The 14,439-nt window shown below is 47.5% G+C and overlaps 1 protein-coding gene across 1 annotated transcript in view; it reads left to right on the forward strand.

Moving 5' to 3' along the window:
* THRA (thyroid hormone receptor alpha) overlaps window positions 1–14,439 on the forward strand; it is a 110,642-nt gene that overhangs the window by 70,444 nt on the left and 25,759 nt on the right. The window contains exon 2 of the mRNA XM_081838090.1: window positions 1,869–2,132. Within this exon, the coding sequence (XP_081694216.1) occupies window positions 2,080–2,132 (53 nt within the window). The 5' untranslated portion in view covers window positions 1,869–2,079. The remainder of the gene's footprint in view (window positions 1–1,868; window positions 2,133–14,439) is intronic.

The raw sequence follows: 14,439 nt of genomic DNA on the forward strand, positions 1-14,439 counted from the left end.
TGTCGCAAATGGAGAGCAGGTATACTTCAGAAAGTTAGTCAATGGGGAAGCAGCTCTAGGCTCAAGCAAGTGAGCCAAGCTGCATGCTGGGGCTAAGGAAGCAACTCGCCATTTCAGCTTGGTGAATATTCGTAGGGCAACATACGAGGACGATCCGCTGCATCCTGTCTTTTAGCAAAAGAAATCTGACAAATCTTCCAGTGGGGAAAATTCCCCGCTTTTTCCCACTGTTTCCTTCTCTAACTTCATCTAATAATAATAACGATAATAATGATAATAATGATAATAATGATGATGATGATGATAATAATAATAATAATAATAATAATAATAATAATCCATAGCATTTATATTGTGCTTTAGGGCATCTGTGTACGTTATCTCAGTAACACTTACAGCAACACTTTAAGGTGGGTTGCTGCTGCTGTTGTGGTTGTGGTTGTTCCTAAACTGCAGAACATTGTCTGATGGTTAGAAATAGTGGCTTGCTTTGTGACAACATCTGAGTTCATAGCAGAGGCAAAATTTGAATCGGAGACTTCCTGGTTCACAGCTTGCACTCTTTATCAGCCACAAGGGATGTAAGAAGGCAGCAATTGGTAACAACCAGCGCTGTTTTCCATTCTGCTGCACTTCAGTTTCTGCCAAGAGCTATGTTATTTGTCTCGCTGTCTTCTATTTAACGTAAATTATATAACCGACACAACTATTTATATAACTTCTACAACTTATATTTATTTCAGTGTAAAGGACACATCAAAACAATGTTAAAAAAGTGTCATTGATTACGTATCATTTGCAGACTTAAAAACAAACAACAATGTGAACAAATTGTGATAGCACTCGCTTGACTGATTTCCATTCCTGACCACAGGCAAACACACGAAAGGTCCGCTTTCTTTTCCATTTTTGTTGCAATTTTCTGACACCCCCAGCAGCTACTCTACAATTAACTCTAAAGAGTAGCATACAAGAAATGTGATGCACAGACTCAAGTACCACAACCAGCAATTCTCTGTCTTCAGTCTTCAAAAAGGATTGTATTTCTAGCCCTCATGGAAAACTTGTGGGGCAGCACCCAGCTCCAGTTCCAATGATGCAGAGGTGACATGGAGGACAGCTGATCTCTATTATTACTTTTTATTGGGGGTGGGGGGTGGGGAGAATCCATAAGTGGTCAAATGTTAATGAGGAAAAAGGCACTCTGCATATGCTCAAAGGTAGTGTCTGAAAAGCTTTGGTGTCTGTTTCTTCCCCATGGCTGCTACTTCAAGCGGTATAATGTAGCAGTGCTCAAACCTTTTCCTTCTTCCATTTGTCCTTCCCAGTACAGTGGTACCTCGGGTTTAGAACTTAATTTGTTCTGGAGGTCCGTTCTTAACCTGAAACTGTTCTTAACCTGAAGCACCACTTTAGCTAATGGGGCCTCCTGCTGCCGCCGCGCCGCCGGAGCACGATTTCTGTTCTCATCCTGAGGTAAAGTTCTTAACCTGAACCACTATTTCTGGGTTAGCGGAGTGTGTAACCTGAAGCGCATGTAACCTGAAGTGTATGTAACCCGAGGTACCACTGTACTTGAGTCTTTACCAGATTATTCTGCAGTGGAGGTGCAGAAAAAACAACAACCCCCAATTAATCCTGCATGGCTTGGAGCGAAATAATCAGGAACTTTGGGTGGGTGGTGGGTTAGAATTTGCACAACCCATACACTAAAGTAGGATCGTGGTCGGGATCTTTTTATTATTGTTATTACTGCATTGTGTTCCGAAGTCGAAAGAGATAGGAAGAGCCTGCACATTAAAAAAGTGAATTTTTTAAAAAAGCAAACAGTTTCTCCCATGTGGTGTTGTTGTTTTTTGTCTCCTCAGCCTTTCACCGCCACGTTTCGCCCCAGAATGCTTGCTGCTCACCGACACTGAAGGAGGCGCAGATGGGGCCTGCCTCCTAACTCCGGTTCACGGCCCCCTCCCAAATCCCAAATCCCAAACCCGCATCTGTCGTGGCGACCGCGAAGCGTCGCCTCTGGGGGCGGAGCCCACCTTGGTCTCTCCTTATTGGTTCTGGATGGAATTGCGGTGAATGGAACAGAAGCCCAGCACGGTGGAGTGCCTGTCGGAGCCAGAGGACACCCGGTAAGGGCACACCCACCCAGTAGGGATCCTAGCGCACCACGCACTGCAGATTTTGGGGAGTTCTGCTTGCGTATACCCCAACCGCAGCTGCTTGTTTCAGAGGATGCCATTAAAAAAACCCTTCATTCTCTCCATTTCCATCAACACAGTAACAGCGAGTTCGCTATAATAATAATAATAATAATTATTATTATTATTATTATTATTATTATTATTATTATTATTTATACCCCACCCTCCCCAGCCAAGGCCGGGCTCAGGGCGGCTAACAAGCAATAATAAAAACAAATTGAATGAATACAACTTAAAAACAAGATTAAAATGCAACATTAAAATACTGAAACATAAAATATTAAAATGCAGCCTCATCACAGGAGGAGAAAGGAAAAAGAAAAAAGAAAAAAGAAAGAGGGGGAGGGAATCAATTTGGCTCCAAGCCAAAGGCCAGGCGAAACAACTCTGTCTTATAGGCCCTGCGGAAAGAAATCAGATCCTGCAGGACCCTGATCTCATGAGGCAGAGCGTTCCACCAGGCTGGAGCCAGTGTTGAAAAGGCCTGGCTCTGGTTGAAGCTAATCTAACTTCCTTAGGGCCTGGGACCACTAGGGTGTTGCTATTTATGGACCATGAGGCTCTCCATGGGGCATACCGGGAGAGGTGGTCCCGTAGATATGAGGGTCCTAGGCCTTGAAGAAGCAATAGAGGGTGTGCAGCTCAAAGTGAGTTTTAGTGGTGTCCAGTATCTGAATCTTTCATTTCTGAATCCATACCATGCAAGCGGCAAATGTGGAACTGAGTGTCTGAATGTTGAATTCAGGATCATGTGTTTCTTGTCAGCCTTCCCTTTAAAAAAAGAAAAGAAAAAGCTTGAATTGGAGGAACAACTTTCCCCCACCCCGGCCGCCATTTTTCATCTCTTACTCTGGGTTGTAACCAATGATAGAGTAGACCCATTGAAATTAGTGGACAATGACCGACTTGGGTCGCTTGTTTTATTTACGGCATTTATTTGGTTGATTTGTATGCCACCTTTTCCTACAAGCCAGTGGCGTAGCGTGGGGGGTGCAGGGGGGGCCGGCCGCACCGGGCGCAACATCTGGGGTTAGGGCAAATCCACGGGTTAGGGGGCGCAAATTACTTGCCTTGCCCCGGGTGCTGACAACCCACGCTACGCCACTGCTACAAGCTGCCCAAGGTGGCATACATGATTCTCTCACTCCTCTTTTAAACCCTGCAACAACCCTGTGAGGTTGGTTAGGTTGAGAGGCGGTGACTGGCCCAAGTCAGCTTCATGGCTGAGTGGGGATTCGAATCCTTGTTTTTCTGGTCCTAGATCGACACTCTAGCCACCATGTCACACTGGCTCTTTAGTTACCGTACTTTTCCGTCTATAAGACACCGCTGTTTATAATACCACCCCTATTTTGGGGGACTCAGTTTTAAGAAAATGGGGGGAGATGGCTCAGAGTTGAGCTTTTTTTGCAGAGCATTGTGCAGAGTTGTTGAGCGTTTTTTTGGGGGGGGGGGTTGCCAATATTCGCTCACCTGCACTCGTCACAAAATCCGCCTCCTTTCTGTCCCATCGCCGGAAGAAGCTGCAAATCACACGCCCAGCTGCCAGAGCGTCAGCCAATCAACACGCACAATAGCCGCTGACAGACACAGCAGCAACTAATCAAACGTCCACCCTATGCAGTACCCATGTATAAGACAACACCCACTTTTTAGCATGATTTTTAAAGAAAAAAACATAGTCTTATACACGGAAAAGTACGGTAAATTCATCTCAGTGGGTCTGCTCAGAGCATGACTAGCATTAGACTATGTCTTGTTCCTCCATCTTGGTGGACTGAATGCATTCTCATATTTTTAAGGAGTGGCAGCCTGATACACTGGATCAAGCCAGGCAGATTTGACCATAAATCTCAGGCTTGCCTATTGTTTGCATCTTTGGGTGGCATGCTGCATTCCATGTTAATTTCCAAGCACTGCAGGGCACACTGATCAGGTAGCTTCTAGCACATCACTAGGAAGCCATAAATTAAAGGCTGCTGAACCAAAAACCGCTACCTGCCAAGGAGTCTGCTTCCTGTCTCCTCTGGGCATTTTGCTCCTCTGTTCTTGCCTCCTTCCAATCAGCCTCCATTAGGGGTGAGTAATTCTGCCCTATAGCTCTATGGTGTATGGTTGGACCATTCAACTTCTTCGACTGTGGAAACGCAGAAGAATTATATTGCTTACCGGGAAGCTACCCATTGCATCTCTGCGTGAGTCAGTGTTAGAAACTCAGATATATAAGCTAATTGCCAATGGCACCTTAAACCTAGGTTATAGTTGCCACAGCGAAATGTCTAGGCTCCTTCTCCCCACCCCCCCACCCCGGCAAAGGAATTTATTGCTGCTGCTGTTGTATTTGTTGTTATTTTCATTTCTATGTCACTTTATATTTTAAAGAAAAAGTCTCAAAGTGGTTTACAACTTGTTTAAAACAGTAAATAAAACAATCCAGAATAAAACAAATTCAAGCTTCAAGGGCAATACAGTATTTCAGATCCTTCTCTAAGTGACATTTTGCTTTCCCCATATTAATCTAACTACCATATTTATTTGAATGCAATGTGCACCTTTTTTGGCCAAATTACGTTGCATTAGATTTGATGCCGCATTTACACTCGCCACCAAATACTTTTTCGGTTTCGAGGTTTTGAAAATTGAGGTGCGCATTAGATTCAATGGCGCATTAGATTTGCATAAATACGGTACATAATTTATAGAGCTGCCCCATAGCAGAAGTACTCTAGGAAGCCAGTGCAGTGTAGTGGTTAGAGCATGGGTAGGCAAAGTAAGGCCTGGGGGCCAGATCTGGCCCCATGTTTTTACATGAGTAGAATGTGTCCTTTTATTTCAAATGCATCTCTGGGTTATTTGTGGGGCCTGCCTGCCTGGTGTTTTTACATGAGTAGAATGTGTGGTTTTATTTAAAATGCATCTCTGGGTTATTTGTGGGGCATAGGAATTCGTTCGTTCCCCCCCCCCCGCCCACCCCAATATAGTCTGGCCCTCCCACAAGGTCTGAGGGACAGTGGACCGGCCCCCAGCTGAAAACGTTTGCTGACCCCTGGGTTAGTGTGTTGGACTCAGACCTGGGAGACCAGGGTTCAAATCCCCACTCAGTCATGAAGCTCACTGGGTAAGCTTGGGCCACTCACTGCCTCTTAGCTTCTTAACCTACCTCACAGGGTTGTTGTAGGGATTAACTGAGGCGGGGAATGAACCATGTACTCCTTGGAGAAAAAGGTGGGATATAAATGCACTGAATAAGCTCTTCTGCTTACTTGCTTAAGAGAGCTGGAAGGCCCAGCCAGATGGAGATTTCAGTTGCCAACCTGGCATCCAGAGATCTCCACATGGTCGCAATTGGACCTGTGCCAGGCACAAAACGCGCCTGGCTAATTTCTATCTCTGGTCTGTGTACTGGGCTTGCCTCCTTCCAGTCAAGAAGCACCCTTCAAAAGAGTGACCCGCACAGAAATGGGGCGAGTGGAGAATTCGTAACTCTTAAATGGTCCTAAAGTGAAGTTCATTTTTTAAAAAATTAAAGGTGATCCCAGACTGTCACTCTCCTTGGGTGGGATTCTGCCACATCCCAGCAAACATTGTTTGTGCAGTTAAAGCTGATTGGGGTGGTCTTTCAAGAAACCTGTTCCTCCAAAAGACTGGACGTTTGGGGATAAGGAAAAAGAGGGGAAATTGCGCTGGAAAGTGTAGGGCAACAAATCAGAAGCAACCTAAGTGAAAGGCATCTTCTTTTCTGAATTTCAAGTATGGTTGAGGTATCAGAAGTTTATCGCTGCAGTTGCATGTTCCTTCGAGTCCTTTTTTTTTTTTTACTGTTAATATAAATCTGCTTTTCTGAGAAGTAGTTTGGTGTTTTGCATTTAATCTGGTAAGTAAATCAGGAGAAGCATTTCCACGAAGGCTTATTAGGGTAGAGGCGGAGCAGCTTTTGAACCTGCATTCTCCTTTGATGCATGAGCCAAATAACCTATATGTCGAATCCCAGGGCTCCATAGCTATGGAGCTAGGGGTGTGCTATGCTCTGGGTGGGTGCCAGCCGCTGGTTGGGGCTGCCTGAGATCCCAGCCACAGGTGTGAATGAGGGTGCAAAAATGTGGAGCGGGCTCCAGAATAATATTTGCATTGTGCATTTATGGTGTTGACAAGGGGAGACGGTTTTTATAGAGTTGTAGAAGGGGTCACGAGGGTCATCTAGTCCAACCCCCTGCAATGCAGGAATCTCTCTGCCCAACATAGGGTTCAAAACCACAAGTAATACAGTACGTATGTATGAAATGGATCTGTCCCACTAAATAAAAGATAAGGAAATGAAGATCCGAAAGCCCGGGTGAATAAAAAACAGATAATGATGGCTCCAGGAGTGCCAGCTCAGGTAGAGCACTCTGGTAATGGGGAGCCACCACTGAGAAGGCCCATTCTCTGGTTGCTGCCCTCCGCACCTCCCTTGAGGAGGACATGCAGAGAAGTGCCTCAGATGCTGAATGCAGGGTCTTGGTGGTTTCACGTGGGGAGAGGCAGTCCTTGAGGTCTTGGCATCCTGAGCCACATAAGGCTTTATAAGCCCAAACCTGCACTTTGAACTGGGCCCAGAAACTAATCAGTAGCCATTTCATCAGGCTGGGATTGGTATTAATGTGTGCAGACTGCCTTGCCCCAGTGAGCAGCCTGGTTGCTGAATTCTGCATAAGCTCCTGCTTCTAAACCGTCTTCAAAGGCCTCTCCATGCATAAAGCATTGCAGCAATCTATCCTAGAAGTTACCAATCAAGTGCCTTTGGGTGCTTGCAAGCAGGACACAGCGAGGCCGGGCCTTCTGCTGTGGTTTCTCCCCATCTTCTTGCACTCAGAGGTGTATTACCGCTGTATGCACAGGTTCCATTTGGCTACTGTGGCTAATGGCCCATGAAACTCACGGTGTTGTTGCCTCGGTCAGCTCACTCTCCCCGTTGAGGCTACTGTGCAGGGTTATTGCTTTGAGCTTTGTGTGATGAAAAGTGTCACAATTTGGAGAGGTGCTAGGTGCCTTCAGACCCCCGTAACTTCTCTCAGGATGCAGTAAATCAGAGGGTTGCATTTGGACTCGGAAGACCCAAGTTCAGCCACCGTGAAGCTCCTTGCGTATCTTTCAGCCCGTCTCTGCCTCATCTACCTTGCAGGGTTGTTGTGGTGACAATGGAAGGGTATCAATGAGATGATATAACAAGAGTACATATTCACCCTGTAGTACTTTTAACAAAAACAAAACAAACAAGCATCCACAATGGGGTACAGAACCCAGGTGTCCTAGATCTCATCTTCCCTTCCTCTCTGCGCCCTATTTGTCAATAGCTCAGTTGGTAGAGCATGAGACTTTTAATCTCAGGGTTGTGGGTTCGAGTCCCACACTGGGCAAAAGATCCCTGCATTGCAAGGGGGTTGGGCTAGATGACCCTCGTGATCCCTTACAACTCTACGAGTCTGTGATCTACAAAATGAAGTAATGCAGCTCTTTGTGGATTTTGCTGATGATTATCTTGCAAGTGGGTAGACCGATTTTAATCCTTAGCATTTGCATTTTGCACTTTGTAGGGTTTCAAAGAATTGTTTCATTTTCTTGGTAATCCTTGCAAAGACCCTGCAAGGTAGGCCAGTATTACTTATCTCCGTTTTAATACAGATTAGGGGAGAGGGCTAAAGAAGAGAGAATGGCTTTTCCTAAGGCCACCCGGTGATTTCAGAGCAGAGGCGAAGCTCGAATCAGACAGTTCCTGGGGAGAGGGCGGACGTGCTTTGCCTGCAGACAGCCCCAGGTTCCATCCCTCGCAGACTCCAGTAAAGAGTTTCAAGCAGCAGGTAGATGTGGAAGGGGCTGTACATGAAACACTGATGGCCCACTGCCTGCCAGAGTAGACACTACTGGGCTGGATAGATAAACACACTTGCCTGGTATAAGGCATCTTCTTCCTAGGTTCAGCTCAGTCTGTGAGCCACTGTGCTAGAGTAGCTCTCATAGATGCAAATATAATTAAGCTGCATAATTTAAGATGCAGAGGCATTCCTTGATATAGAACAGAGAGAGAGAATACGCTTGGGAGCTTGATGTCCTACTCAGTCTCCTGCCAGAACAGCTGTGATTTTTATCTCTTTCCACAGTGTTGCTGCGAGAGTCGCAGTCCTAGGAAGGGCTCGCCTCTATGTGTGCCAGGCCGCAAGCCCATCCTGTTTGCCCCTTCCATCTGGGCCATACGGAAGGGCCAAGGGGAGAGGGTGGGGGTCAGGATAATGGGCCCATTCTCCGACACTGGCACCGGCTGGGCCCTAATGGGCCCCACAACTCAGCAGGTGCCTTTTTTTGCCAGCGAGACTGTCTGCCCGCCCGTCAGCCAGCTGTGCTGCTGCCTCTGTTTGCCCAGACTTTCCTGGCATGTAGCGCTGGCAGCCAGAACAGTCGTGCAGGGTGGGAGTGGGAAACCAAATTATGTAGGAAATAATCTCCCCTCCATCACCACCACCACCTTCCACCTGCCCCCAAGCATCGCGAAGCGGCTGCCTTTTTGTCCATGCAGCTGCAATATCCTTCTGCATGTGTGCGAAGTGTTTTTATTGCCTTTGCCCCTCCCCACAAGGTTTCCACCATTCCCTGTTGTACAAATGGGCAGGGGAAATGATGGCTGTGCCAAAGGCCAAACAGGGAGTCAGTGGCAGAGTGGAATCCATCCTTAAAACCAGCCTTCTCCCCAGCACCTTTTACAGTGAGTCTGGAGAAAAACAAGTGATGTTGAGGTGGGTGTGGGTGGGAGGAGCAAGCGGGGGGGGGTGTCTGCACCCCAGATCAGCCCCACATCTGGACTTTGTGATGCCCTCCAAACATCACCCTCTAATGGACTAGCTAGGCAGTTCCTGTCTCCTTCGTCCCTCTTTTTGATGGGAACGCAGCCTGCTAGCCGCTTGCTACCAATCCCAGGCTTCAAATATTTGCTGCTTGCCCTGCTGGAGGCTGACACTAGGCCTGCCAGAACTGCAAGGGGAGAAGGGCACATCCAGCACACTGCAGTGGCTCAGCGGGTAAACTAAGCCAAGGCAGGAAAATAGGAGGCTGAAAAGGACTTCATTGAAACCATTATTATTATTATTATTATTATTATTATTATTATTATTATTAATGTTTTTTCAGATTTCTTACCCTGCCCTTCACCATGCGCTCCCAGGGTGAGATGTAATCATTTAAAAAACACAACATTAAAATAAATTACAGCCAAGAGAATAGGGTGGGCACTAAAATATATTGGGTGTTGAAAGCTAGGGTAATTTGAGATGCTTTCAGTATGTGTCGAAACCTACGTAATGAAGGCACCCGGTGAACATCTTTGAGCAAAACAAATGGCCCACTTCTGCCCTCCCCACCCCTGCAAATAAAGGGTGGAGAAGAAGCAAATCTGGGCCTGTTTTGGAAAAACTCAAAAGTCACACCACACAGGGGCGCTTCCTTGCAGATGTTGAGTTTTCCAGTTGTAGCGTTTACATAGGTATGGGATTAGGGGCTAGCAAGGAATGTGCAGGATCCTTGTGGCAAGGAGACCACATCAATGCAGTTCAAGCCCTGGTGCTGGGAAGACATGCTGGTGAGGGCAAACTCCCACCTCCCACCCCAAGCATATGTACACACACACACACACACACACACACACACAGAGTTCCCCTGAAAGCCACAGTGAGCCATCAGCCGAGGGAAGTTACACACCACAGAAAAGATGGCTGAAGTATAAAAAAGAGCTTTAGATTTCTCAAGGAAGCAAGCCAAGCCGCAACTGAGGAGAAATATGAAAACCACAATGGGTCGCAAGTCAGTTTGTTCTGGAGGGAAATCCCTTCCTGATGCCAACTTTCATAATGCCTCAAATTCAAGTAAAACCCTGTTTATGGAATCCTCCACAAGGCAATTTTATTTTTAGGGAAGGTAGTGGAATCATTCCCAGACCACAGTATTATAGATTCCTCTTCCCCTGCTTCCCTCCCCCCACCCCACCCTGAAGCAAAGGGCATTGTAGAGTAGCTAAGAGGGTAAGTTGGGAAGTCTCCAGTTTTTAACTCTGCCATAAACTAGCCAGCCCCATCAATGGGAAGCCACTGGCCTTAGCAGCCTCAGCTTCCCATCTGCAGCAGCACGATAACAGCACTGGCCTACCTTACAGGCTCGTTGTAAAGTCACCGAGCCAAATGCCTGGGTAAGTGCTGCATAAATACGAAGCATTTTGCTTGTTACTATTATTAGCCATTAGCATCATCATTTTGCTGCAGGTAAAGGGCCTTGTAGGTAGCTGCAGAGAGGATTCCTTAACAGGTGTATGCCAGGAAATGCAAACCTCACGAAAGGCATCTGCAGTTCAAACAGTGCTTGCAAACAGCTTCTTCATTCCCTTCCCACCCCAGGGTTGGGAAATTTGGCTCCCGCCAAGCGCCAGGGGGGAAAACATCACTTCTAGTCCTTTGAGATGCTTCTGCCTTTTTGCCGGCAGTAATCCTGATTTTGTGTTGCAAGATCATCTGCCGCAACACGCTCGCACCTGTACCTGCACTTGTATCATTACACAAGCAGCGGTGGTGATGTGTGGAAAGGTGCTGGTGGGGTTTTTTGGGGTTGTTGGCTTTTTTTACGTGCCCTCATGCACACTCTTATGGCCATTTTACGGGAGGGGCACTTCTGTGTGTGGAAGTCTAGATGCGGCAGACACAATGCGGTTCTGGGGAAACTCTTCATGTTTGTGACCTATGCAGTGCAGGCTTGGCAGGGTCTGGGCTGTAAAAGCTCCCTTATCATTTCTCCACTGTACATACACCCCTTTGGCAAAAAATTAAAATAAATGCTCTTGTTCAGGTGTGATGATCACACCTGGCCACAGGGTGGCAGACTTGCTCCATAATGTACCCCAGGCAAACCCATTCAGAGAGCAAAGGGTAAAGGGCATTGGAGGTGGGATGGTAGGCAGGACTTGGGACAGACGTGGTTGCAGCTGCAGCACAGAGCAATCAGCGATTAAGGGGAGAGTTTGAGATTGATATGTAATCACCAGCCCAGCAAGGAAGGGGTTGGCAGGCCAACGGTGTATGGGCATGTGTCATCGAAGTTGTAAATGGCCAAGCACGGTTTCAATCGAAGCCAGTAATCCGCCTCTGGATGCATAGCTTTAAAGCACAGTGCCCAACTCCAAAGGATTCTGGGCAGTGTAGTTCTTTAAGGGAAATGTAATGCTGTGCAGGGTAAAACTACAGCACCCAGAATTCTTTGAGGGGAGGGAATGTGCTTTGAATGTGCTCCAAAGGTATAGTGTGTATGCAACCCTTATCTCTGGACAGTAGGCCTCAGACCAGCCACACAAAAACCAGAGGTTTCAACATTGACACCTCTGCATCCAGTCCAGCAAGAGGCATTATTGCAGGTCAGAGACAGGGAAAAGACCTGAACAAGGGTGTGGAGTTGGGCCAATTGGAGGTGTGTGGCCTGGGAACAGTCCCACAGGCCAGATAGAGAGGCCTGCATTTGACCTGTGTACCTGAGATTATCCACTCCTGCTTTACACAGATGGAAGCACATTCTGTCACCCTCAAAGGATTCTGGGCAATGTAGTTTGCTCAGCGTTTTTGGGAATTGTAACCCTGTGGACTACAGTGCCCAGAATTCTCTGAGGGAAGAAAGGCACTTTGAATGTGCTTTCAAGGTATCTTGTGAAGCGGGATGGAGTGCGTTTTTCCTGCGCCTCGTCTCCATGTGTCTTGATAAACCGTGTGTGCAGTATTCAGGGTGTGCTTTGTTCACATAGGAAGAACCTCATTGGGCCCCATAAGGATTCCCGGACTCCGATCTCTCCTGGCCCCGGATTGGGAGCTGGGTGTGCCTTGGGGCACGGCCCTTGCCACAGGACATGCCCCCTGCACAACCTTCTGTTCTTGCCACGGGGCCCCAGGGCAGGCAAGTTTGTTCTCACGGCTTTGCTTGCCGCTCCTGTCGTAAGCAAATAGCGAAGCTCCTCCACCTGGGATGGGAAGGAGAATGTGACTGGGCAGCTCTGTGGTTTTGCTTGCCCCACAGAGATGGGGCAGGACATCTGTTCCCTAGTCTCATGTGGGAGGTAGGAACGATTGTGACGGATAAGGTATGGTTTTGTCACCCCGCTCCTTGAGCAACCACTTTTCTGCTAGCTCGCTCACATGCACGTACACCTCATTTAGAAAGTATGTGCTCACCAGAGCCCAGGTATGTGTGGCTGACCTCTGCCGCCTTTTTCTTGTGTTGCTTATGTGGTTGGTCTTTGGATTAGCTGTGCGTGCTGCTGCGATTCTTTGGGAGCCGAGACGACTGCAAAAATGTGTCGCTGGCTGCAGGAATCAACTTCCTGAAAATCCCCGACCTCGTTGCGAATCAAGTTCCTGGCCCTCAAGATTGTGAAGTCTAGGGTGTGGGTCTGAAGGGGTATGGTGTAAGATTGCTAGCCATCACGCTGACAGGGTCATTTCTCTCCCCCTCCTCCTTGTGGGTGGAGCCGATGGACGTTGACCACACTGCCACCTGCTGCAAAGAGTTAGTGCTGCATCCTAGTGTAATCAGCAAATCTCTCACCCCCCCCCCCAAAAAAATCTGCATGGCTCTGAGAGTTTAGGAAATCGGGGATTGGATTTGTTCTCTCTTTGTGTGTCTGTTTAAAGATGAAGGGTACTAATGCTTCACCAGGAAATCCGCCTGATCCCTGTTCACACCAAGGCGCCGGCCTGTGCTCAAACAAGGGTTACAGGAGCTGAAACCTCCCTGGAATTCCTGGCTTCTAAAATGATCCTGTGCAGGCTGGAACGGCTCTAGTTGTTCCAGGTGATGAGGGAAATGCACTCTGCAGGGTGGCTCCTCCTTTTCTGTTCTGTGCCACAAATGATTAACAATGGGAAGGTCTGAAGGTCTGCCGGTAGAAGATATATTGAGGGATAGAACCTTACTTTTGCAAGGGTTTGGGTAGCATGTGTTTACCAGAAATTCCAAAATGTTTTGAAAGTACTCTGTACTTGCCTGTTCATGCCCTGTTGACTGTGAGAGAGTGATTGTCAGCTACAGCGGTTGGAGGAGCAAGGGCCAGGACTCTTGGGTTCTCTATCTAGCTCCGTAGAAAACAGGAGGGGCAGCTGATTCACTGGTTATACCTTCTGTACAGGGGAGGAGGCTTGGCCACGTAGAAAAGAAGTCACTTCCCAACACACATACTTGAGAGGCACGTTCTCCTCGGGTCCATAGCATGGATGTATTGGCTATTTAATTTGCCGTATTTTGCTCAAAATCAATGTGGGTTCATTGGTTAACTTTTTGCCATCTATCTGCACATGCATACTTTTTTGCTGCATGAATTTGTTTACTTACTTAGTGTATTTAAATTTCCTTTAAGGCTTCCCCTAAAGAGTCCTGGGAACTGTAGTCTGTCAAGGGTGCTGAGAACTGCTGTTATTATCATTACCATCATTGTATTAAATTTATTACCCTTCCCCCTACGGCCCCAGGGCAGACTACAGCATTAAAACGCAACATTGCAACGGCCAAACGAATAGCCTTCCTAATGTTTACCCTGGATGGGGGGTAAGCTGGATATAGCTGCCAAGTTTCTGCAACACGCAACGAGGACTCGTGAACGTTACACAACAGTGTTTTAATTATTCGAGGCAGATTTTGCTGGTTTTTATTGTATTGAACCTTTCGAAATTTTGTCCATATGTCAATAAAAGGTTTGAAAACATGACAACGCAATATAAAAAACAGTCTGAAGCAACTTGAGGTGGGCTCCCCAAAATATACAGGGCAGAGAGGAGATCCTTAAAGTACAGATTCCAGAAACCTTGGAGCGGGCAAAGCCATTAATGTTAAAATGGCATTGGAGCACTTTGAAATGTGTGGTGCAGCCGCGTGGCCGCCTCCTTCGGGGTCTGCAGAAGAGGCGTCACCTATGGACTCCTTGCCCTGCCAAGTACCTGGAGCCCAGAGCGAGAACATTTTGATTCTGTCCCCTGCTCCACCTTCTCCCCACCTTCTTGCCCGCCCAGGGAATCCCAGGTGCCGAGAGGGGGCACCTCCGTGCCTCCCGTGTCTCGCTGCCGGGCACACGCTGTCCTCAGGTGCCGAGCCGGCCTTGCTGGCTGGGAGCCAAGCCTCCTCATGCACAGCCCCTGCGGAGGAACAGCAGAGCACAGTCTGGCGCTGGTCCCAGGAACTCCTGGTACAA

The sequence above is a fragment of the Podarcis erhardii genome (genome assembly GCF_964252035.2).
Source record: "Podarcis erhardii genome assembly, chromosome: 13".
NCBI classification, from domain to species: Eukaryota; Metazoa; Chordata; class Lepidosauria; order Squamata; family Lacertidae; genus Podarcis; species Podarcis erhardii.